General features: G+C 31.0%; 2 protein-coding genes and 1 long non-coding RNA gene across 4 annotated transcripts; 2 read left to right on the top strand and 1 right to left on the bottom strand.

The window, feature by feature from the left end:
- Window positions 1-1,891: 1,891 nt before the first annotated feature.
- On the top strand, window positions 1,892-19,222 carry LOC145053620 (L10-interacting MYB domain-containing protein-like). Its single transcript, XM_079001696.1, has 4 exons — window positions 1,892-2,065; window positions 17,159-17,405; window positions 18,216-18,513; window positions 18,588-19,222. Exons 3-4 carry the CDS (start codon window positions 18,217-18,219, stop codon window positions 19,137-19,139), a joined length of 849 nt encoding a protein of 282 aa, XP_078857822.1. The 5' UTR covers window positions 1,892-2,065; window positions 17,159-17,405; window position 18,216; the 3' UTR covers window positions 19,140-19,222.
- Window positions 14,187-16,604, bottom strand: LOC145051452 (uncharacterized). Of its 2 annotated transcripts, XR_013683629.1 has the most exons (4): window positions 16,140-16,604; window positions 15,980-16,052; window positions 15,717-15,849; window positions 14,187-14,393 (listed from the first exon to the last, which is right to left on the bottom strand). It is a non-coding gene; the product is annotated as an uncharacterized LOC145051452 (long non-coding RNA). The 2 variants fall into 2 exon arrangements; XR_013683628.1 differs by lacking the exon at window positions 14,187-14,393 and having other exon boundaries at window positions 15,590-15,849; window positions 16,140-16,603.
- A 113-nt stretch (window positions 19,223-19,335) lies between the features above and the next one.
- Window positions 19,336-20,052, top strand: LOC145050183 (uncharacterized). Its single transcript, XM_078998473.1, has one exon. It carries the CDS (start codon window positions 19,336-19,338, stop codon window positions 20,050-20,052), a length of 717 nt encoding a protein of 238 aa, XP_078854599.1.
- The last annotated feature ends 7,652 nt before the right edge of the window (window positions 20,053-27,704 follow it).

The raw sequence follows: 27,704 nt of genomic DNA, 5'->3' as shown, positions 1-27,704 counted from the left end.
TTCCTCAGTGTCCTAGGAGGACAAAGGTTATGATCTTAGTATGGAAGATATCAATGTAAATGTTACACTGATGCTGAGTTCCATAATAAATAAAGACAATTCTATTTGCAATCAGAATTTGTGTATTTACTAAATGGTGAAGTATTAGCATGGAAGAGTACCGTGTTATGGACCACAGTGGATTTGTCAATAAACTTAGAGTATATTGCAACCGATTAGATTGAAAAGGAAGCCATGTGACTAAAAGAGATTTATTATGGACATCATTGTTTAAACATAGATGATCCTTTTGAAGGTTCTTGTGATTACAAGGGTGAACTTACTTTGAGTATGGATCCTAAAGTCACGCAGGCTCACATTGCGTATACTCGGTAAGTACCATCAGATTTGATAGGTACATTCAATAAGTCAACAAGTCTGACAGTGATACTTGGTCATGAGGCATTTTTTTGTGAATGATTTAACTTAAAACCACTTGGAATAGTTTGTTTTAAATTTGAGAACTTAAGAAGTATAAATTCTTAATCTGATTTGGCGATTATTAAGTAGATATCTTAATATATAGTAGAGATCACTCAGTTCAATTAGTTTATCACCGTGTTCTCATTTTGCACATTTTGAACCCATTTCTTGGATATTAATTTATTCAAAACTCCACCATCGATCACAATCTTGGGAGTGAGTATAGGAACTAAGCAATCATGAGATTGATGTATTTTCCATTGATACTTGACATACAATGGAGATTACACTAACACTCATGAGTATTTGAAATGGAGATTTAAGTATTGGAACAACTCACACTCTAATAAATTACTTCATGGATTCTATCATGGGTTATTCTTATATGATAATATTGTTTATATAGATATTACTTCATGGATTCTATCACAGATAATGCTGATATGATAATATGTTTTATTCTTAAAACAGAGACATTTAGTTCTATGTATACAATTTGGTTGTGCATTGGTCTTGCTCTAAAGCTATCCATAATCGGTGGTCATAAGGAGTAAGTCCATGCATGATTTGACAAGTAGACAAAAACTATGTAGTTAAAGTTTATATGTTCTTTCTACCTTGATAGGAGAAGTGATATCCTTAGTCCCTTCGATGATTTCGTGCTAATATCTAATATGTTTGGCCAGGTCTGGACTAAATTGATGTGTTCAACTAGTAGTCTGATTTTATCATCAGAAAACTGAAATCTAGAAACATAATGTTGAAATGTTAGGTTGATTCATAATACATAACTCATTTCATAATGATATCTTTTAGAAACAGAGGAACAATTGATCACATGTCTAAAGAGCTGGTACTTGATTAGATTAGAGTTCAACAACTGATGTGGAAGGCATTCTTTGTTGGTTATTCGAAGATTATTCGACCAATAGTAATTGATGACGTATCCAAGTGAGAGATTGTTGGAAATAGGTGTCCAATGCCATAACTAATTGGTATAACTTTGGGAATAATAACAAAGTCCTTTTAGGGCTACCCTCAAGAGAAAAAATAGTTAGAAAATGATTTAAGAGAGTGAGATAAATAGTTTATTAATTTATTATGGCTTGATAAATTAATTAGAAACTTGTTCAAATTAATTTAGAATTAATTTGAATTAATTGGAATTATCTAAAGGTACAAGGACTGAATGTTAATTGTTCAATAGTTGGGCATGAGGAACATTATGGAATCCCTTCAACGGATGGATGATTTTGAACAGATAAATCCCTTATGAAATTTCGTCCTTAGCTGATATATGTAAAGGATTTGACTTATGATTAAATTTAATTATTCAATTAATTCAAATTTTCTTTCTCTTCAAGTTTGCTCAACTATAAATAGACCCATTGAGCCTGTATAATTTTAGTTTCTTCTCTTCTATGAACTTAGAGAATCCAATTTTCTCAAGTGTCCTCTCCTCCCTCCTCAATTTTCTAGTGTTTAGACTTTTAGGTGTGAGCCATTAGAGGCATTCCTATTTTGGATGCTAGATCCTTCCAAAAACAACCAAGACTTCAAGATCTTCAAGGGAATCAAAAGTAAATACGATTTTACTTTAAAGGTTAGTAATCCTATCTCTCTTGGTAGTTTAAATTCAAAGTTTTGAAAGTAGGTTGCTATAATAGTAAAACCTAGATCTATGATGCATGTACACTTAGGGTTATTATTAATCGCTTCTATTGCCTAATTTTAGTTTATAGGTGCATAGTAAACCCAATAGTCTTTGGATTCAAAGTAATGTTAGTGGTTGTTTTTGAAAATGTTGTTAAAAAGACTTTTGCTTCTGTTTCTTGTTAAATGAATGTTAAAATAAAGAAAAAACTTACAATGAAAATCATGGCGTTACAAGTTTGTATTAGATCCATGCTTTAAGTGAACTGAGTACGAAAGACAGTGTTTAGCCTCACAATGTGGATTGGCTCAATTGTGTTAATTTAGTTTCTTAAGGGAGAAGGTGTGTGCTGAGAGATTTTAGGTTAGATGCTTTAAAATATATAGGACTCTATCTTCCTAATTGCTTATAGTAATTAAAATTATTCCTATATCTAAGAAAATGTTTCAAACGCCTGAAAACAATGGTTCGAGAGGAGTTGGTGGAAACTAGAATGATCATGATGAGCAGGTTCCGTTTATATTTCAGACACCACCAACTATTCGTTTTTCATGAGCTCAGCTTATATAGAGTATGCATAGTTAGTCGGCCCCGAGTACACGTAACATCATGAGCATAACTCGTATCGTAAAGTTGGAGGACTAGTTAAGAGAGTTAAACATCCTATGTATACAGATGCAACAGGCTATAAGAGTTGTTGGTTTACTTCCACTAGAGAGGCAAGATTGATGTTGGAGACGATTCACTTGATGATGAGGTAGAAAGTCGTTTTGTGGCAAGGCAACCGATCGTTAGAGCTGTCGGACGTCGAAGAAGTTCATTTTAGACCTTCATAGATTGCAAGTCGCCTACCTACAATGGAGGCAAGGATGCTCTGGGATGCCTTCGTTGGATTAGGAAGATGGACCAAACCTTTCGATCTGGTGATTTGACTGAAGATCAAAAGGTAAACTATACTGTGCGGATGTTTGATATATTTATATTACATAATGGTTTCTATTAGCAATCCATTTAATGCACATCTACCACCACATGTATCATCTCATTTGATTCTTACCTACCACAAACCCACTTAATGCCCACCTACCATTATACCAACCATTTCACATACCACAATTATAAACTTCTATATAAATATTGTACCCACATAACCAATATATACCAAACCTTGTAACTCATCTAAAAACAATATATTTTATTTCATGGAAAAAATGCCTTCATTGTCATCTCTACCACGAGACTTCTTGAAAATCTACCACAAGTTCAAAGCCTTACCACTTAGGCCTATAATGATAACCTTAGTGTTTATAGGGTGAGTGATGAGACGAAGGAGGTTAATGGCAAACGAAAAGGAATTTGACATGGAATTTTCCAATGTTCATGTAGTAAGAGATATGATAGGTTGTAAAATCCCAAACTAAGGAAAAGAAGAAATGGATTAAAGAGGCATAGATGAAATCTTGTAAACTGGCCATTAGATGCGAGATTTTGAAAGATCTATTCCACAACAAAAGCGCGATGATAGAATTTGACGAAAGAGATGAATGCTAAAAATAACATATATTAATGGGCATGAAAAAAATTCCATACAAATTTACAGAATTACAAATTATAGATGATGAGTAGTATTGTGTGTTTTGTCCGGTTTGAATAGCATTTTAAGTTTATTTAGTAATGGTATGTAATGTATTTTCCTAAATTAATATCATGTAGCGGCTTTTTTTAGTAATCAATACATGTGAATATGTGATTTATGTTTTTGCAAGCCACAATGATTACATTAGATGAGATTTCATAGTACAATGACAATATTTTTATTATAAATATATATGGAATGTAAATGTTCTAGAGCTATTTTTTTACTTACAACATCATACATGTATTTAAAATTTTCAAAAATTCTTGCTAATTTAAAATGATCTTCAACCTCATCTGATGATACAGTTAAATACAAGTACACAAAGATAGCCAAAATCACAAAATACATAGTTGATAGACGAGAGAAGGAAATAAAAAAACATACGAGAAAATAAGATGATTTTACGATAATAGAGAAGCGGGAGAAGCATAAATGGATAGAAGATAAGATGAAGGAGAATGAGTCATATGTCGATAAGGCAGTAAGAGACGTAGAATTCTCGTTGAGCTATAAAAGAACTTTTCTTTATAAATTAGACGGGTTCATACGTCAAAAATATATATATATATATATATATATATATATATATATATATATATATATATATATATATTTTATAAATAGAAATAGGTTGATGGTGATAAATCAAAATTTCCTAATGATGAGTAGTTAAATTTTATGTAATGTCTTTATAAATTAAATGTATTTAATTAAATGGCCTAACATTTTTTTTCTTTGCTTGAGGATGGTTTGAGTCCAATTGTATTTGAAAAATAAGTGTATTTCATCCAAATGTTTTCGAACGTGGAACATGCCACATTTGATATTTCTTTTTGATTTTTCCTAGTTAAATATTTACCTGATTTTTGCAGACAACGTCATGGTTCTGCATATGGCTGTCAATTGCACAGTTTTTCTCCGTAAAATTGATGGCTATATAGGTGATTTGACAAACTTTTAATTATGGTTTTGAAAAAGGGTGATGTCTATGTACCCTCACTCCAACCCACCCACCCACCCCACACCCCCCGCACACACACTTTTTTTTCCTTTAATATCATTTTTATTTTTATTAGATATATTTTATTTTTTTATTGTTTTTTTTATTTTGTATTTTTTTTATCTTTTGACTTTTTTTTTGTCTATTATTATTATTATTATTGTTATAATAATAATAATAATTATTATTATTATTATTATTAATATTATTTGATTAGATATCTCTTTTATAATGTGGATGAAAAAAAATAACACATATAATTTTAATGAAAAAATAAGACAAAAATAGTTTGAATGGTATTAAAAACAACAAAAATAAAAAAACGAAAAAAATAATATTATGTATTTATTGAAAATATTAAAAACAAGAAAAACATTAAAAAAACCAAATAAATAAAAAACAGCAAAAAAAAGAAAAAAAAAAGATCGAAATGAAAAGTTTGGGTACATAAAAAAACCTTTGAAAAAATAACAAACAACATTAGTCATATTAATCTTTTATTAATTTAATATTGTGTTTTTTCCTTTATCTTTTGTCAATTAAATTTCTATCGTTTAGATACAAATATGCAATTAATCCCTGTATTCATATTTTTATATCGTTTGAAAGTGTTCCACTTAACAACTATATTCAAGGTAAAAAAGTATTTAATAATCTCTGGAAGTCTTAAGTCATGATGAATTAGATACAAGTCGTTTTTGCCAGTGAAACACTCATGGATGAAAATGATGTTTTCCTTTTTTTTAGCCAACTCTCATTAATTTGTACATGTTGTAAAAAAGGCTTTTTGTGGTGACACATCTGTATTCTAATGTACTTAGGAATTGCTACAGAATCAATACTTATAAGATTCCGTGTTATTCTTTTCTATCTTCGTTTCAAACATTGATAGGATATATATATATATATATATATATATATATATATATATATATATATATATATATATATATATATATATATATATATATATATATATATATATATATATATATGGAAAAGTGAATATACCCTTAAGGGTATATAAGCTTAGGTACCCAAACTCATCATAATACGTTGTTTTGTATCATATAATACATTCTAATTGTTTAATGTTCTTATAATTTAACTTCTAACTTGATTTACTTCCAAGATTTTTAAAAATTACACATTTATCTTTCTCTTACATAATTTTCATTTTCATCTACAATATATAGCCTAATAAGTGTTCGGCAAAAAGATGTGATGTAAGAGAGATTATACGGAAATTTCGAATATCTTGAAAGTAAATCAACTTAAGATTGAAGTTTATGAACATTATAATGAATATATCAAACAAAACGACGTATTATGGTGTGTTCAGATACCTAAGCTTATATACCCTTAAGGGTATATTCACTTTTCCCATATATATATATATATATATATATATATATATATATATATATATATATATATATATATATATATATATATATATATATATATATATATATATATATATATATATATACACACACACAAGTGGTTTATCCGCACAAACCGGGGACAATAAATAATTTCTTTCGACAATTAGTTCCATTGGACCGATGACATATACAAGGCTAGTCAACAATTTTTTAAAGAGAACACAGTGATTACTCATCCTTTTACGAGGATAATTAATACCTTCATTTAAGCAACTTTGGTATTGAAAAACTATCCAAATTCTTTACGACAACCATCGCTAATATTCATTGAGAATACTTTTTTTTTACTCTATATACATAACTTAACAAAATGAACTTTTTATTAACTTCATTTACAATCCAATCTAATCAAATCCAATTTTTTTATCATATCAAAACCATACAAATCATAAAAATAGACATATCAATATTTTATGTTAGAAAAATAAATTGAACTCTTGTCTATTTCTTTTATTCTTTAAAAATAAATTATAAGTTATGAGTAATAAAATGTAGTTAAAATTAAAAAAGATATAAACCAATAGAAACGTTCGACGTGGCATGGAAAATTGTGATAATATACGACAAAGAAATATCACACCCCTAAATGACAAAAATGATGTTGAATAAAATAACTAAATGTTTATTTGATAAACTTTTATAAATGAAATAGAATATTTAATCAAAATCTTACACTAATAAATGAAAATATTATTGTCACTTGTCATTCTCTCATTTAATTGGTCATATGTCATTTTGTTATAATTTTGAGATATATTTATTTTCCACTTGTCATTACTTCATTATTCATTTCCAATATATCATTATTTTAATTTCCATAAATTAACCTAACATAATGACTATTAATTTCAAATTTGAAATTTGAAATTTCAATTTCAAATAAATTTACACTTTAAACCTTTGTATTTAACATTTTGTTATAATAAATCGTTTAGTACACAGGTCTCAGAATTAAACAGATAATTTTAGTTAATTTAGTTTTTGTATGTTTTTTTTCTCATAATTTTCACTTATTTCATATTTCAAATTCAAATAAACTTCTCATTTAATCGCTTTTATTTAACATTATGTTTTAATTAACCCGTATAATATACGGGTCTTACAACTAGTTTACTAATAATTTTAAATTAACATATAATAAGGTCGCTCATACAAACAATAATTACTCTATTTTCATAATATATCACATATTTTTTTAGCATTTCTAACATGCTTATCTAGTTTCACATAATTATGTTGTTTTAACCTCTAACATGTTCTTTTTTTTTTTCTTTTTTTTTTTTCAATATATATGATAAACGATTTGTTGCAACGGAACATAATGTAGTATCATTTTTTTTCTTGCAAGGAAATGATTTTTTTTTATTCTTTTAATAATGCTTTTAGTTTACACACCTTCTCACCCACAAAGAACCTAAATGCTAAGGGCAACTATACAAACCTATTAAATACCTAATAACATAATAAACTGATAGTCTACATGTTGCTCACATATAACCTCAGATAACTTTTCAGACTTTTGACTTCATAATATCCAAGTTTTTCTACGTACAGACCCCACCCTTGACTCCTTGAGCATTTGAGTGCCACGGTTAAACACCATCCTTGTTCCCTTGAGTGCTATATAAGTAAACCCTCCATACATACATACATACCTATAGTCATAAAGTTAGAATTATCACAACAATTCTATCAGAAATCAAAGTTAAGACATGAAGATCTAATTGTACCTTAGAATATGCAAATCTAGAAAAACAAAAAGCAGATACATGGATGGTAGTAGATCCAATGGAGGTGTAAGGAACACACTACACCTATAACAACATAAAGAAAAATAGAAAATGTAAACTATTAGATAAAAAGCCAAAACATCCTTTTTATTCATAATACACCCATTAGGATTGATGCCCATATTGAAGTATTTTTGATGTGGTAGAGATTTGTAACATCCCAAAATTCAAGCCCAAAAATTTCATTTTTGATTAGTTAATTCATAAAACATTCATTAGAAAACATTGTATAAACACGTCATCTCAAAACCAAGTAGCATATTTAAAACCCACAACCATGAACAAATGTCATATCAGAGTACAATCCCAGAAAACACCATGCGGAAAATCATATGTGTGTGTGATGCCATGCTACGCCGCCGGCTCCTTCCCCTTGGATGAAGAGGTAACTGAAACCAAAAACTGAAACCATAAGCACAAAGCTTAGTGAGTTCCCCCATCATACCACATACCATACAATACCATCGGTATCTTTCAACCGGTAATTATCGTCGGTATCTTTCAACCGGTAATCGTCATCGATATCTTTCAACCGGTAATCGTCATCGGTATCTTTCAACCGGCAATCGTCATCGGTATCTTTCAACCGGTAACTGGGGACTATTCCACCCCTACCACTAGCATACGATAACAAGATAAAAGCACAAATTTAGACATATCCGGGTACTGACCTACCCCTGGGTCCTAAGGACCACTATCAGGGAAACTATCCCTATCATGTAACATATCATACAGATATAACTCATAACCAAACGCATACCAGACCAAGATAAATTATCACAAAGACAATTATCCTCTAAATACTCCTCAATGGTGGGCCGACATTGTGGCCTTAGACCCACCCCTACTGGAAGGTAACTCACCTCGTATCTGCTGAACTGTGCGGAAATTCTCTGACTGCTGCCACTGCTGCTCCGGAAATCCACCGGCTAAAATTCCCACAAAACACTTAGTCAGAAACTGACATCTACCCTTAGGGTAAAATGATCATTTTACCCCTTGACCAAATCAAAGTCAAAGTCAAAGTCAACTTCCAGTTGACCTGACTCGCTGAGTTGACTCGTCAACTCGCCGAGTCCCTATCATTTTGTCAGACCTCATTCCCGTCTCTACTCGTCGAGTTAGGCGATGACTCGAAGAGTTTTCCTTCTAAATGAACACCGACTGAATCCACATCCGACTCGCCGAGTTGTATGAACAACTCGTCGAGTTCATCATCAATCGATACACATGTCCTGACTTGACTCGCCGAGTTGTATGAACAACTTGTCGAGTTACTCTTCATCCTATGAACACGTTCTGTCCTCGACTCGCCGAGTTGATGAACAACTCATCAAGTTCCATGAAGATTGTCTTGGACTCGCCGAGTCCGTTCATGCACTCGCCGAGTACCATGAACTCCCATAACACTTTGCTTAGTCCAGAACATTGGGTCACTCCCTGGGACTCCTAAAACCCTCCCACACTCAAATGGTCCTTATGACCCTCACTGATATGGGACCAAAACCCTTGGACTCGTCGAGTCCAGGAATGGACTCGTCGGGTCTATCACATTCCTTACTAAGAACTTCGATTTCTGATGTACAACACTTAACCAAATGATAGATCTGGGCCCCTAAACTCGATCTAGCACGTAAAGTTACAAACTTTACGTGCATGCATGGGACAATAGAGCTTAAAAGGCTCTAAAATGGTTCTTTTGTTGCATGGGGCCTTCCTTGGTGAAAAAAGCAACCTAGATCTGACTTGTGGCTCGTAGAATGACATGATACAGAAGCCCAAACCCCCAACCATATTTGCAAACATGGTTGGCCACCAAAAATGGCTTATAAAAGCCCTAAATCACTCCAAAGAGGGATCTAACAAATGAATGAGCAAGGTTCAGACTTTATACCTCCCAAAGGCTGCAAATGATGAACCAAACTCGAATCCTTCAGTCCCCTCTTGATCCTTCTATGCTCTTCCTTCTTCCTTGAGATCAAAACTCACAAGAATCACTCCAAAAGCCTTAGATCTTCACAAAAATGGCTAGGGTTTGCTATGAGGAGTGTTTGGGAGCATAAAGGGGGAGAGGAGGCTGCATAAGGTCGTTTAAATAGGGTGCAAACCCCTAGATTAGGGTTTTTGCCCAAACAACGGCTACTCGCCGAGTCCGTAACTTAATCCCCGCGCCTTATCCCGCTTCTACTCGGCGAGTCATTCCTTCGAATCGCCGAGTCCAAGGCCAAAAATGAAAAAATAAATGAAGATTTAATAACAAAATACATACCAAGAACCAGATGCTACAAGATTGGTGTCAAATACTACCTAAAGGGGATAGAGATATAACTGGAAGCATATACTTTTTTCTAGTAAGATGTTTTTTCCCGAAACTCTATACCCTTGTTGAAGTGATGGTATTGAGGATCTTGTGGAGTGATGTTGTGGTGGTGTTTGGTGTTAAATATCATCTAAAAGGGACAAATATTTAACTTATAACAAAAAAATAGTTTTCTGCATCTACAATCAATTCCTTCTCCCTCATGTTCTTATGTAAACATTAACTACTCTTACAATCTACATACACACACATTAAATTTTTAAAAAGATAACATAACAAAAGCATTGTACTTTTAAAGTAAAATGCTTTAATAAGAAAAAAAAGTAAAAAAAAAATTCTAAATTTAAAAAAGTTATTTATTAGCAATTCCCTTGTTCACTTATTAAGGACTTGTCTATATTTCATTTCATTGTACTTTTCCTATGGCCCCATCTAACAAAATGTTTAAGGATTCCACAACCCTGCAATTCCTGCAAATGACATTATTTATGTAGTGTCAAGAAACAAAGGCCTTGAGATGCTCCCATGGCTATTTGTAATCATTGGGTCCTATAGAAGTGGTAGTACAGTCATACTACACCTTGTGAAAAATCTAACTTAAAAAGTAAATATATATTGTTTAGAAATTCAAAAGATTTAATTATTTTTCCATACTTGTTTGTGTAAATTTGAACACTTACCTATGAACAAGTTAACAAGATGCATATCTAATTCTCCCTTATGCATATATTCATACCCAAAGAGTTCCAAAGAATTTTACTTCTAGCTGTCAAGAAAAAACATAAAATTGTCAATTTAGTTTTACTATTGGTTCTTGCATATTCTCTTTTTCCGAGACAGGTTACTGGTATTTTGAAGAAAAATCACAAGAAACCACATAGCACATAAGTATAAATCACTGATCTTGATCTAAGATTGCATCTTATAATAAATGTAATAAATAGTTTCTTAAAAGTGAATGCATTAAACTCCATAACCTTACCAAAAAAAAGGATTCTATAATTCAAAATTGAACTTTCTCACCATTTTGAAAAGTAGAACTTTAGTCTTTACAACTTTAACTTAGTCCTGGACATCGCATGTGCTTTGTATAGACCACTAAATCTGCTAGATTCCATATGAATCCATTATACCTTATCCAAGCATCAGTACATTATGAAACCTTATGTTTCTTGAGCTCCTTTCCAAACGTCAGGATCTAGTAAACTTCAAAATCATTTACAAGTTAAAAAATAGATTCATAAAATAGAAAGAAACAATTTGGATAAAGGGTATTAAATCAACATCAACTGAAATAGAGGATTTATTTATAGCAACCTTGAAATATAATTAAACTTTGTTTAGAATGATATTTTTGAAAAACAACCTGAAAGCTTAAGGCTAAAGTACAAAGTTGAAAAGCCACTTAATTACACACTCATCATCTGTTCTATTTGTTCACCATACATCATTTGTGATTAGGTTGAGATTTCCTATAGATATGAAAAGTAAGAGATAATAATTCACATAGTACCAAGAGAGATGGATAAAAGTTTCAGATCTTCAACATCGATATGGAATAGATCTGCAAGAAAAACCAAATAATAATGATTCGATTTCTCATAATCAATAGTCTGACAAAGTCATCTTTTGTTCTTAGGTTGGACTTGAAGATGAAAATGGAAGCCATCAAAGTCAAAGATCCTGCAACATTAGTCATTCATGAAATAAAAAAGTTATATAAGAGAACATATGTTGAATAAATATATGAAATAGATTGGAGAAGGAGTGAGAATGGATGGAAAATTAGAATAGACTATTCAGGTATTTTGAACCTTGCACATGTCGCTATTTTTTCCGGAAAGGAACAAAAGGTGAAGATAGCAATCAAATCAGTAAGTGATGCAAGCAAAATACCATGTTTTATAAGCAAAATGGATTACAAAGACACACACACACATAATCACATTCACATGAAAGTAGAATGCAAAATCTATAATTTTACCACAAATAAACTTAATAACAATCTCAATACAAATGCAAATAAGTAATAAACAGAAAATACGAATCAAGAGAAACCTTATTAACAACAAAATCATGTCAAAATGCTTCCTGATGAATATTTCAACTGCAATTCAGATCGATTGTGGAGTGATGGCCAAGATTAGATTCCTTTTTTCCTAAATATAAACCAAACACCAATAACCTAAATAAAACATCATCGGGGCATTGCGATGGAAATGATATTTTGAGAGAAGTGGTTATTTATGGAATCATATTCAAAAATGTTTCCTGCCACAATTCATTGTATTTAAACAAAGGGAGGAAATGAATAGACATATATTTATGGAATTCAAGTTTTTATAAGGAATTTTCAATTCAAATAAATATCCATTTATGTTAAGAAACTTATGCATTTAACCATTTCCTTTAAGAAACTTATGCATTTCACCATTGTACATGATGCTTATTATTTTGTACCTCTTAAGATTCAAGAAATGTTGAATATGCTTTATATAATAGTGTGTGTGTGTATATATATATATATATATATATATATATATATATATACTAGCTGTTTACCCGTACCAAGCGACATGTGTAACGTAGTATTCCGAAATTAGTTTTTACACCCGTTTACCTTACACCTGTAATCTATGTAGTTTAATCTCTCGACACTATTAGTTATATTTCGATGAATATTTTCGTTTCAATGATTGAAGTTTGCGTGGGGGGATTATGTGAACGGTTTATATGTAATATCGTGATACCTATGCAATACACTGACTGACAAACGATTAACGGAATTGAATCATACACAATGGAGGTGTTCAAAATATACGAATCCGAAAAACCTACAAACCATACTCATATGTTTGCTACAAAATCATTTTCTTATTTCTTTTAAGATTGAAAAAACTGAACCAAGAGAATCTTTTATGTATGCATTTTTAATTATTAGTTTTTTGTTAATTAATTTGATAAAACTGAAAATTGTAAATGTTTGGCGAAGAAATCAACAAAATAATGAATGAAGAAATAATCATGTGGGAATGAAAAACGGATACTTCCGAAAAAATGTAAGGCCAAATCCATAAAAACCACTATGACTTGGTGTAATTTCTTTTGGACTATGGGTACAATGTGTTGTTAAATTGCATGAAAGCATTCATTTGATGATACATGTCATGTTAAATAAAACATGCAACCATCGGTCGTTTTCTTTCGGCAACATTGCAATTTAGCGACAATGAATAATTTCTTTTTAATTATGGAAAACGTGTAATACGTATATTTGTTTATCCATCGATTTTGTATTTGTTGGATACATACATGTTTATATTTGTTGGTTACATTATGCCACAATAAATTTGGTCATAATTTGAAAATCTTATTCTATATGGTATTTTTATGTCTCTTCTTCACCAATAAGTAAATTAAAAAACATAATAATAACATTTTCTAATGTACAATAATTTTTCATTTTTATAAGAATTTAATTAAAAAGTGGCATCACAATAAATAATTGTGTTTTATTAAAAAGGAAGGTAGGATGTTAAATATGGTTAAATTAAACAAAAGAAAATATTTACACGTTTGACAATAAAAAATTGGTAATTTACTAATTAATCAAAAATAGCTATACATTTTATTATTATTAAGTTTCAAATTAATTTATTTATCAAAGGGTAATGTTTCAAAATGTTGTCGAGTTGTTCAATAACGAGTATCCAATTTGCTACATCTTGATTTAACGTCTGTAAGGATTTTAAATGACTTGATAGATGATGACTTTAATGAGGGATGCATTTTAACTCATCTGATACAAATAATCTATATGGTTTATAAGTGGGATTCATATGAACTTATGTCAAAAAAAAAAAAAATACAAATTAAAGAAGCCATGAATACTTTTACTTCCAAAAGTAACCCTTCAAAACTTATGTCAAAATGAGATAGAAACTCAAAAAGCTATGACATAATTAAAGCATACGACCCATAAACTTTACCCACAGATTAATTACAGCTTCAATGTTTATAATTTCTATCAGTTAAACTTCTACATAGCTTGAATAGCAAGGTCTCCAACTCCAGCTTCCACTGTACGAATAAAAAAAAGTAAATAATAGTTAATAACATTTGCTTATTGGCTTATGACCAAGAATAACCAAAGCATAAAAAGTAAAAAAAAAAAAAATCCAAACGAAATGCATCAATGTAAAGAAATGATCAAAACATAACCACAATCACATGAACATATGAAAACATAACCAAGTAACGTAACGATCAAAAATGTTTCTTTTTTGTTACAACATTCAACTTTCAAAAACCTCCCTATTATAACATTGCACTTTCATTTTCATCAGCATTATTAAATAAACAAAAGTACAATCCTATAAATAGATAGACTTTTGAAAATACAATTTTGTAATAGAACAATGAAATTGGTATCTAAACAATTAATCAAAAGTATGTCAGTATTTCTAGCATTTAGCCCTTAAAGGTTTTTAAATGGCATTAAATAAAGAAACGATCAGAGCACTAAAAAATTAGTTAGCAGCTTAAGAGCATATTTTTCTTAAAAATCTAACTAATTATAGTAATGTGTAGTTGAATATATTTTGCAAAGTATAACACCCTACTGAAAAATGTAATGGAAATACAATGTTATATTTAGTTTTAATTTGTCAAAATATATTGTACTAATAAGAAAAAAATAATGAAATTACAATGTTGTGATAAACAGAATGAAAGTATGATGCTATAGGTTTAAGAGAACATACAATAAGCCTATTTGAAGTGGGTTTCAATATTATGTTTACATGTTTGATTCCTCAATGACAGGGGTAATTTTTGTCATTTTGCTCCTTATAGTAGGGATTAGAGAAACATCCTCTTTAGATGCCTTCTTGGAATTATGGCAACTTTTATACCTGTTTCAACTTCTTCGAAAACCCACATCATAATGTCTTAGTGTACAAAATAAAATAGCCCAAAGGGCTTGTAGCCCAGCGGTATCAGGTGGTGTCCTCTCTCTTTGAGGTCGAGGGTTCAAGTCCCATTGTGGACATAGGTGAAATAGGTGTTGTTAGCTTAGGAGTAGATTAGATTTGCCAGGTTAAAAAAAAAACAAAATAAAATAGCCAAAACTAAAAACTCATAAGGAAGAACGATAACTACCATTTTCTTGATCAACATCACTAAAATCGAAGAACTCTTGACATTTGTTAAAAAAAATATATGAATAGAACATGAAACTTCTAATTATGATGTTTTCATGGCCATTTGATCTACCATAGAAAGGGAGATGTTCTTATGTTCTTGCATAATCTTTTTTTGTTAGCAAAGATACATGAGGAAACATAAAAATACAAATACGATCCATATCTTTTGGAATTAGGATGCTATTTGAGCTACACCTACATTTGCCTCTGATATGTCTTATTGATGGTTGCACAGATCCAGAATAGACATCCATAATTTTGGTTTTAGACTCGCACCGCCTCTCACACCTTATAGGTGTGCAACTCCGACTCCATATTAACTTGAAATTTGTCTGCAACATCATAAGATTATTTTAAATATCAATCTCCCATTTTACACAGACATGCATACATAGGCATACATCATACTTTACACACACATAACTTCATCAGATTCTATATATAAAGATAGAGGATTCTTACAGATCTAAAGATAGAAGAGGTGTTGAGAGTAAGCAGATGATGTGCGTTTCTTTTGGCGGTGTCGATTACTCGGCTTCAAAAAAGAATAAATCGAAATTTAACAAAATAGATGAGAGAGAGAGAGAGAGAGAGAGAGAGAGAGAGAGAGAGAGTAGAGGACCTGGTGGCAGTGTCGATTACTTGGCTTCAATGACAGATTGCAGAAAGATGGATTACAAAATTAGGAAGGGTGTGAGATAAGTGAGGGCATCTCGTTTGAACGGTCTTGACAAGGTAGATACCAATGCGGAAGGAGGTAAAGCATCTTGTTTATCTGGAACGACCGAGAAAGAGAAAGATAGGGATTTAGGGCTTTTTTTAGAGAGAGACGAATAGGGAGAGATCAGCGTTGGTGGTTCAGTGGTGGCGTGGCAAGGGAAAACGATGGTGGTGAGTAGTCTTATGGTTTTCCAATTGAGGGACGAAAATGAGAAATAATTTCAGCAAGGAGATGAACACCACTGATATAAGGGAAGATGAAACAGAATTGAAAGATTTTTGCCTGGATCTAAGGCTTCAAAGATGATTAAACAGGGACCAAAAGAAATAAGCGCATATGCTTTCAAATGTTTGATCGGATATGAAGTAATACGGAAAGTCATTGTACTTGTACATGATGTTGTAACAGTTGTATCTTAAAATTCAAAATTCAGCAAAACAGGTAAATGCTTTTTAAGGTATTAGCAACTGGCCCGCGCAAAGCGCGGCAAAAGATTAGTTTGTTATTAGAGAACATATTCTAAAAAACAGTTACCACATTGGTCAATCGATCACTGTACCAAATAAGAAACTAAATAAAAATAATTTTTATACAAGTCGATCAGTGTACCAAATAATAAAAATAATTGTTATTATCACTTATATTATTTTTTGGTTAATATAATTTTTATACAAGACACTTTTAAATAAGAAACTAAATAAAAATAAAGTATAAAACAACCAATATATTCTTGCTTTTAATCTTAAAAAAAAAAAAAAATAATAATAATAATAATAATAATAATAAATTGTTAAAAGAAAATGAAAAAAAAGAAAGATTAAGTTAGGCTCCGTTTGTTTATGTCTGACCGGGACCGAGTCAGCGATTTGGGCTGACTCGGTCAGACAAAATGCGTTTGATAAGGTAGCTTTCTCATTCAGAAACAGCTGGCTCAAATGATTCTCAGTCAGATCTGGAGGGGTTGCTGACTCAAAAAAATTACCTCGCTGCCCTCTTGTTTCTTTATTCCCATCGTGACCTAACAGAGAGACAGCAAAGAAATTGGCTGCCATCGCACAAATTGGCCGCCATCGCACAACACAGAGATCGTCGCCGTCCCTTCCAGTCCGACTGTCGGCCAAAAGACGTCCCTCCGTTCCAGCTCCGACGAGAAACACATCAAAACAGGTTCGATTCTCGGTTTTTTTTCCTGTAGAATGTGATTATTCTTTTTGGTATGCATAGAATGTGATTGAAGGGATTATCCACATGGTGTTTTTAGGGGATTTTTGTGTTTGTTGTGTTAAATGTGTTTAATTTCTGGCTGTTTTTACCTTTTTATGTTGAATCAATCAATCTTTAAAGGGAGAATGTTGCTTCTTTGCTCAATAGAATAAGCTGGAAGGGTGTGCTTGTTGTTCAACATTAATTTATTTGTTCTTTGTGTTTGTTTAACATTAAACTCTTCAATAAATTGTCAACATTAATTTACAATGGTTTAATGTTATAATGACAAATTGCCCTCAACTTTGATTTCAAAAGCAATTCATTTGATTCTAAAAGGTCAAACATTGACTCTTTCACATGTTGCTGTAATGTTATGAAATCTGAAACTATTTTTTTAAATGTTATGAAATTAGAATCATTCTTTGCTCAAATTTTTGAAATCTAAAACATGGTTGTGTATAAGCTATAAAATCAAAAATCAGATTTTTTTTATGTTTATAAGCTATGGAATATGAAAGGTATGATGACAATATGGGTTTGGAACAAAATTTGAAATCTTTTTTTGTTTTCAAGCTATGTTGGCAATGCTGTGATTTTTTTTTATAAGCTATGAAAGCTGGAATTTTTTTGTTTATAAGCTATGTTGACCTTAATTGTTTTATTATTATTTAAGATGATGTTGATTTATTGGCAGAAAATTATTTTAATGTTAAGATTGTTCTTGATCTTGATAAAACTTATAATAAATTACTTTAAATATTAATGTTTTAGGATGTTGGTTTGGAACGAAAGTGAGGACAAAACTTTTCTTGATGCATGTATCCATGAACTAACCACTAATGGTCGTGAGGGTTCTGGGCTTAAGGCTAGTTCATGGAAGATAGTACGCGAAAAATTGATGAACGAACACGGTAAAGAGGTTGATCAGAAGCAAATGAGAAACCACTTTGACTACTACAAATCAAAGTATGTTGCTTGGGTGAAACTGAAAAACAAAACCGGCAATATATATGACCCTATAAAAAATAAATTTAACCTGACAGATGAACAATGGAAGGAAGAGGGGAAGGTAATATTTTTATAACAAATACTATTATAATTATTTTTATAAAAAATACTAATATTTATAAAAATTGTAAACAGTTGAACAAGTTCGTGTTGTCATTGAAAACTAAACCCCTGCTGTTTCCTGATCTTTGCACCCAACTATTTGAAGGGTCGACCTCAACCGGCTTTCAAAGTTGGGGGCCATCTTCTACACTCCCTCGTCATGTAGAAGAGTTTAGTGCCCATGATTTTGATGATGATGTTCCAATGGAAACCTCAACACAACACGTAGGTGCAAGTGAAGAATCTTCGGGACGTTCAAAAAATACGGAAGTTGGTGGAAACAAAAGAGTTGGTGGAAAAAAGAGAGATGCAAGGGCATTAGAAGTTGAAGAGGAGATTGTCAAGCTTGCAAGGTCGTTAGTGGAAAAAAATGAAAGAATTGAAAAAAGTGAAATGGATAAGGATGTTGATGCGTGTATGGAGAAATTAAACAAAATGGAATGGGGAGAAGAAGATGAAAGACACAAGACCGCTCTTTTGCTATTTGGTGAAAGTGCTGATGTTAGGAAAGTTTGGTTACGACTTTCACATACTAGTTGTGAGTCGTGGGTGATGGGTGCGGGTAGGAAGTATGGTTACCTTTGATGGGTGCGGGTAGAAAAGTTGGTTATTAGTTTTTTGTTGCATGACTTTTGGATCCTATGTTTGATATTTTTTTGGATGTTACTTTGGATGATGTTATATGCATGACTTTTGGCTGTTATTGGATATTGAATATGACTTTTGGTGCATGATTTTTTTTACTTTAACATGTTACCTAATTGTTTGTAACAGGTCAAGTATGGTTTCTGATGGTGAAGTTGTGGCTTTTCTTTTACTTGTGTTTTATTGGTTGAGGTCAAACAGACGCAGACTAATCAGAATTCATAGAATTAGAGATAACGATTCAAGCGGGTACGCGTATACGCAAGATTTGATGTACGGAGACCCTACACAATGTTACGATATGATGCGTCTTACACAAGAGGCATTTGCTTTATTATGCAACCATTTTACCCAAAAAAATTGGTTGCAAGCTAGTAGGACAATAAGCATTGAAGAGAAGATGGCTATATTCTTACATGTTATAGGACATAATGAACGTTTTCGTGCGGTTAAGGGAAGATTTTATCACTCCACGCAAACGATTCATCAATGTTTTCATGAGGTCCTAACTGCAATGATGTGTTTTGCAAAAGAAATTATAGTACCAACAACTCCTAATCCAACAAGACATAACTCGGAACGACATAGACGGTTAAAAAATATTTTTTCCGGAGCAATAGGTGCATTAGATGGAACTCTTGTACATGCGGTTGTACCCGTTGATCAACAAACTCGTTATAGGGGACGAGGAAAAGGAGAATGTTTTCAAAATGTTATAGGAATTTGTGATTTTGATATGATATTCACCTTTGTTTGGGCTGGATGGGAGGGTATAGCACATGATTCAAGAGTTTTGAAAGAAGTTGCATTCAATTCGACTTCTGGATTTCCATTTCCTCCACCGGGTTTGTAATATTTATATAACTTTTATTATCTATCTTCTTTATATAATATATGTCACATTCATTTGCAGATAAGTATTACCTTTGTGATGCCGCATATACACACACTCGTGGGTTTATGGCTCCATACCGCAATACTAGGTATTGGTTAGCCGATTTTCGAAGAGGCAGACCTTTAACTAGAGAAGAAAGGTTCAATCATGCCCATGCACAACTTAGAAATGTTATTGAGCGTGCTTATGGTGTATTGAAGGCGAGATTCCCAATCTTAAAACAAATGGCTCCTTATCCTTTTACAGTGCAAAGAGACATAGTCATTGCTTGTGTCGCGGTCCATAATTTTATAAGGAAATACAATATAGAAGATGACTTGTTTAGAAATTTTGAAGAGGATACTATGATTACTCCTGACGTCCAAGGTGGGGGAATTGATAGAGAAAACATACAAGGCATAGAATGGGGTTCAGAAGCTGTTGAATATATGCGTGTTTTGCGTGATCAGATTGCAAATCGCCTACTTTCACCTACTTTACGTTAAATTATTATGTTATTTTAAATTTCATTATGTTTTTATATTGATATTAAATGATTTATGTTTAATTTACATTTTGTATGATATTTTTTATTTGTGTGTAATTTACATTTTGTATGACAATATGTATGTTTTTATAATTGTTCAGCAACTTACTTCATCACTATATATAACAGAAGGGTAAAATGGTCATTTTTCATCACTCAGCACAGTCATTCAGATGTACAATCAAACAACAGAATTTCTTACTCAGTCAGGACTTCTTACCCAGACAGACCTTTCCCAGTCAACACTTTCTCAGTCAGTAACTATCAAACGGAGCCTTAGTCTTTTTATCCTAAAGGACCAAAACTGCTATATATATAAACCACAAGGACACAACCTATTAATTTTTTAACTTAGGGACCAAAACTTATTAACTTTTTAACTTTGGGACCAAAACTTTAATCAGACCAAAGCTTAAGGGTCATTTCTATAATTTACTCTAAAATAAACGGGAAAATAGTTTTGAAAAGTGTATTTGAATGGGTGGTTTTGACTTTTTATTGGTGTTTAAAATCTCTCTGGATAAGATTTCAAAATATAGTTAGTTTAACTTTTAATTATTATTTTAATAAGAGATAATTATACTTTAAGCTTATATATTTGTACAACTTAAAAATATTATTATTTTATTAATGGTTACTTGTACTATTAGCTTAATGACTTGAACGTCTTAAAAAAATATTATTATTATATTGAATCTATTTTTAGAAATAGTTAGATTTACTTTATAATGTAGTATATATATATATATATATATATATATATATATATATATATATATATATATATATAAGGTTGAATTAAGGTGAGATAATGATATTTTGTGAGGCGCGGGGACAAAATCTGAATCACTGATTTATAAATAATCTACGGCTAGAATTAACTTAAATTAAAACAATAAGGGTGGTGGCAATGTTGCATCTTACTTCCTCAAAAAAACCCTCTTCACAGATTTGATCTCAATTCAGATTTATGCATTTAAAACCATAGAAACGGATTCATAAATCTTTCATCTCTTTCTAAATTGAACAATTTGTTTTCGATGTTAATTTGTTTTACATTTCACCATGATAAACACATTGAAACAATCAGGAAAATCCCTCATTCTACATAAGAAGATTCTAATTATACATTACTTCACTTCGCAAAACAGGTACTAATTCAAACCTTTAGATTTCGGATTGTGTAATTAACCTGCTGAATAATTTGGGTTCTTCATATTCTAATTCGGAAATCCCTATTCGGTTAAATCAAAACCATGGATGGTATTCACATTGTTAGCCATTCTCCTAATTAAGCCAATGTTTCTCAAAAAGAGTTAATTCTGCCAAGTTTGTGTCTTCTCCTTCACCGTTTCAATCCATTTTGATGAATAAATCATGTATGTGTTGGTTTTTATTCAATGCTAAACGAATTATGTTTTTATGTGGGAATCTATCATTCGTTTCATTATTGCATGTTAAAATAGAATACACAAACTTCTATCATCGAAAATGGCTACATCGACACAACGTGATTCAAAAACTACACCATAAGATCATCTTAAGGACATTATTACCAAACTTGTCAACATATTACATATATTTAAGCTATAACTTCATATCAACTTTATTTTTTTGTTAAAACCAAATTGTCTTGTTTTTTTTGGGACTTGAACTTTCTTGCTTTTCTAAAATTTAGAGGATTCCGATTATGATCGTTTGCCAAGACTCGACAATAAGTTGCAACCCATTTTAATTTTCAAAATTCAATCTTTTATGTTTGAACTAAATCCACAATTGTTATAAGATAATAGTGGAATATGTCAATATTCTAAATCTAATAGTATTATAGATTTTGATTTTGTGTCAATGATGTAAAATTTTAAAAATATTCCATATCAATTTTTGTTCATAACAAATTTGAAGCGTAGGCTTGAGCTTATATTTCTTGAACGATAGAATATATAAGATCTAACGCATGTGCAAACAGTGTGATTATTATTTAATTGTCATGTTTAATCTTTCTCAAAATTTCATATGTCATAAATCAATATGTAACGTATCACTTGTGATCATTTTACAATGTTCAAGTTACATATTTCATATATTGGTTAAGAATGAATAATAAATTTATGGTTAAATGATTCAAAGCAAAGTTCTCAAACAAAGTAACATGTTGATTTCAATGATAACCATATACGATTTATTCCAGGTATTATGATGATTAGTTATCTTCTAGTATACATTTAGTAAAACATGCTTTCCATTTTAATATTCTATGTATTATTATTAGTATAATATAAGTTCAAATGTTATTGTGTTGTTTAATTAGATGATATAGTACAAATATAATGATATATGTTTTTCATATCTAAATGTTCTTGACATGTTGATCTTGTGATAAATCAAAAATGATTCGGTTATAGACAAATGCTCAATGAAATGATAACTTTAAGGCTCAAGGGATAAATTCAATAATAAACAAGTCAGTTTTGGAAAAAGAATTCTAAACATTTAGACTTTGTTAGAAACTACAGTTTTAAACCTTTTAATGAAGTAATGTGTAATATTATGATATTATTCGATAAACTATGAAGTTTTCTGAAATATTCTAAAATTTTGTGTAATATTTTAGTTTTAAACATTTTGATTTTGTTGCAAAAAACTTGCTTTTAAACTTTTTGTTATGTAATGTGTAATAAATGATATTCGTCATTTTAGTTTTGTTGGATACAACTTGCTTTTAACCTTTTTGTTGAGTAATGTGTAAGAAATAATTTTAGACATTCTAATTTTATTGGAAACAACTTGTTTTGAACCATTTTGTGAATTAATATGTAATATTCTGATAGTACTCGATTAACAATGAAGTAATGTGAAATATTCTGAAATTATATGTCATATATTTAAACAGAATATTATAGACTTTATGTGAAAACACTAATGTAAAAATCAAAAAAAGAAAAAAAAAATCAAAACTAAAGATTTTCAAACCTATTATTTCTTATAAAATCCCCCAAGAAAAACTGTAAGAAACTAATTTTGAAAATTATTTTGATTCAAAAATAAAATACATCTCTTTCAAATTTGTACTTTTATCCATAACCCATTGTGTTCAATCTCTCATATAAAATCCTAAAAAAATGTTTTAGAATCTGATTTTGAAGCTAGTGATTCTAGTTATCATTAAAAATGGATAGTTCATCCAAATTTGGTAAAGTTGAACTAATGTCTTTATTAGTTTGTTTTTATTACATGATGTAGTTGCTTTGTTGATTTTATTTATAGATGATGATGATGTGTTGATTTTATTACAGATCTAGTTTAATTCTAGGTATTCTGATTTGATGGTTGAAATTATATTTGTTAAATATTTTGGTTTTATGCTTGTAGTTTCTAGATTTTATAGTTAATTGATTTATTACATGATAATGTGTTGAGTTTAACAACATAATATATTACTTGTTAAATATTCTGATGTGTAATGTATATTGCTTTAGATTTTGATTTTGAAGCTAGTGATTCAGATTTTGATCATCAAAACTGGATAGTTCATTAAAGTCTACTAAGATCAAACTAATATAGTTATTTTGCTTTATAAACCAATACCAATTTAAGAAATTTTCTACTAAATGCTCTTGAATTATTTTCGATTTTGATTATATTTAATCTATGATTATGATTTATGATTTTTTTGTGAAATTGTGTAATGTAGCAATTTACTTGTTGACTATACATATGGTTAGTCTTTTATCCAACTTTACTATAACCGAGGTTAGAAATGAACTTTAGAAACTTCAATACTAAATGTTAAATCCAAAATTATTGTAGCCACAATTAGTAATGGACTTGTTTACTACTACTAGGTTATTTTTTTTTCTAAAACTTGTTTACCACATCTAGGTATATTTTGATTGTTGGGCTACTTTTTTGAATAATTGATGATTGTCGTTAGTTTAAATTGATTTCTAAGAGATTGATGTTTGAACTTATAATATATTACTCTATATTATAATAAAATCGTTGATGATGTTCTGAGTGACCGATGTTTGTTGTTTTGAACTTGTTTAATATAGTTTGTAATAGGATCCATTAGTTATATACAACATAATATATTACTTGATCATAGGTTTTGATGTTTGTATGTATACATAAAATGTTATTAAAAGATGTTAATTTGTTGATTAATGACATAATCTAGTAGTACATTAGTAAAATATGGTTTGATGTTACAATTCATATTTAATTTGATTACATGTTTCATTTATATTAATAACTTTTCTTGTAATGCTACAAACTTTTTTTAATTTTGTATTAACTGGATGTAATTTGTATATTCTTGATATTTTGTTTTGATAAATATTTGTTAACATTGCTTTTACTTTTCATGATACATCCAAATTGAATTGTAACCTAGTTATAAACTAATTGAAGAAGCCAATGAGTATACAAAATATGGTCGAGCAAAACATCTTAATGTGGTGTAGAAAGGGATGCAATGGAATGATGATTGTTAATCAAATAGATAACATATTTACAAGAGTTTAATTGTTATTTAGAGTCTTATTCTCCTTGAATATTGGCTATATTTTATGTATTTTGAATAATATGTATGGTTGAGTGTTTGGTAAACAGTAGTTATGGTTTGAAGGTTTGAAGATTCATGTTTAATAAAACATTATTATGGTTGAACAATAATTATGCTTTAAAGAATAATACATGCATTGTTATAATTTATATCGTGTAATGGTAGTAATGTCTCTCACATGTTAGACGAGTTTAAATTTAAAGGTTGTACGTATAATATTCTACTAGAACAATATTTTATGTTTTCTGTTATAACTAGTATATGTATAATATTCTATTAGAATAATGTTTTATGTTTTTTTTGTAATAAGTATATGTATAATATTCTAATAGAATAATATTATATTTTGTTTGTTGTCATATATTGATGTTTACGTCTTGTTTAGAATTTAAGTCATAATTCAAGCTAAATTCCATAAATAGAGTGTATGGTGTTTAAAATCATTAGTCTTCGTACTTTACGATGTGTGATGTTTTTAATATAATAAATAATATTCTAGGTTTTTGGTTAAATAAGTTCATTTATTTATATGAAAATAATATGTATATGTAGAATATTATAATCGAATAATATTATATATTTCCATATTTTTGTAACATCCCGATGACGAGGTATTTTATTTTTGGCCCTATGATTTATTTATGTTACAATTTAGACCCTAAGTAAATGAAAGAGTGTAATAAGGGCCCTAGTGGCATTTTTGTAATTTTAGGTTCTAGGGGAGTACGTCATGTGTACGTGTGTACGCTGAGCGTAGTAGGAGACGCCCTAGTATCTGTACGCAGGGCATATGTGCCAGTCATGCAAACCCTAATTTTTAGGGTTTGACTCATATTTCAACCCCACTATTGCCTCATTTCCCCTCACCCCATCAACCTCCATCCTCTTAGAACATTTTTGCAACCCTAATCCCTCTTGTGAAGCATTTCTAAGCTTGAGTGCAAGTGTTTTGTGCCTTTAAAGAAAAAGGAAATGAGTGGAGGCCATCTTAGAGGAGTGAAACTCTTTAGATCCAAAATCTCACCACCTTTTGGTATCATTTGGAGGTATAAAGTTCTAAACTTTGTGAAGTTTCATTTAGATCTTGTGTTGGGTTGGTTTTTGATTCCAGTTTGTCCCAAATGTGGTGATTCATGAACATAGCATGTTCTTGACCCATTAAGGTGTCCTTTCTGACCTTAGGATGGGTCTTAAGTCATAAAATGGGATTTCACTGGTTGGTTTTGCTCCATGCATCATTTAGAGGGTCAATGGATTAAGATGTTGAGTTAAGCTCTTAATGGACATGTAACGTCATAAAGTTGGAAACTTTATGACTCTAGAGGGTATTATAGCATTGGATCTGAAAGTTGGATGTAAGGGCTTATGATATTAAGCACTTCATGAAGTTTAGGAGATTTGGGCGTATGCCTTGCGTAATTTGAGTATGCAACGCGTACGTGGACAAAGCCCCCGATGGCGGTCAATGATGGAGTACGCTCTGCGTACCCAGGGAGTACGCCCCGCGTACGTCTTCTGTGTCAACTCGGCTGAGTTGACCCGGCTGGGTTGAATCGATTGACTTATGGATTTTTGACCAGTTTGACTTTGGACCTTGACTTTTGTTGACTCCGTTGACTTTTTTCACGAAGTTTGACGTTAGGTCAAACTTGAGGGTTTGGATTAGTGATTAAGATTTTATATGGTTCTAAAGTTAGCGGATCCGCGGTAGCAAGCAGTGTACCAGGGAACGACTCACGGTATGCTCGGGCTTCTTCATTTTAGGTGAGTTTCGCCTCATTGTACCATGGGTTGAAGGAACCAATGTCGGCCCACTAGTTTTCGGTTATCTATAAATAGAGGGATGTCTTAGGGACTGTATATAGTCACGTAGGATAGATTGAGGACTCTTGATCTAGGCCCTTTTTCTTGTTCCTCATTTGGTTGTGGTTCTAGTGTAGGATCATCTGTCTCGGTGGCTATCTCACCTTTGGTTATATATGGTCATACACTTCTTAGATTGTTGCTACTTAGTATGTCGCTATGCTATAGTGATTGGTTAGATCTGTATTTTAGTATCGAGTATGCTGATAGGGTGTGGTGATCTGTTAGATTTGTATTCTGGTATCGAGTATGTTGATAGGTTGTGGTGATCTGTTAGACTTAGATCTATATTATGGTATCGAGTATATATGCTGATAGGCTGTGGTGATTTGTTAGATCTATATTCTAATATCAAGTATGCTGATAGGCTGTGGTGATATGTTAGATTTGTATTCTGGTATCGAGTATGATGATAGGATGTGGTGATCTTTTAGATCTATATTCGGGAGTCAAGTGTGCTGCTATACTGTAATAATCTGCTAGATCTATATTCTGGTATTGAGTATATTGTTATGCTATAGTGATATGTTAGATCGGTATCCTGGTATGTATGATGTTACTATGCTATAGTGCACTGTGGGATCTATATGTTATCTATACTTACTGGTTATCATATGGTGGAGTGCCCTAGGGACTGTCTATGGTTATGTAGGA

This window comes from Lactuca serriola, chromosome 5 (assembly GCF_051521515.1).
Source record: "Lactuca serriola cultivar US96UC23 chromosome 5, Lser_US96UC23_V15, whole genome shotgun sequence".
In the NCBI taxonomy this organism is placed as follows: domain Eukaryota; kingdom Viridiplantae; phylum Streptophyta; class Magnoliopsida; order Asterales; family Asteraceae; genus Lactuca; species Lactuca serriola.
Note: the sequence above shows the minus strand (reverse complement) of the source record. Positions and strands in the feature narration are given on the sequence as shown.

What these genes read in the sequence shown, in the direction of transcription:
- LOC145053620 (XM_079001696.1), top strand. Translation starts at nt 18,217, where the DNA reads ATGTTGGTTTGGAACGAAAGTGAGGACAAAACTTTTCTTGATGCATGT. An exon ending in AATGGAAGGAAGAGGGGAAG is followed by an intron (nt 18,514 to 18,587) that starts GTAATATTTTTA and finishes AATTGTAAACAG; the next exon opens with TTGAACAAGTTCGTGTTGTC.
- LOC145050183 (XM_078998473.1), top strand. Translation starts at nt 19,336, where the DNA reads ATGGTTTCTGATGGTGAAGTTGTGGCTTTTCTTTTACTTGTGTTTTAT.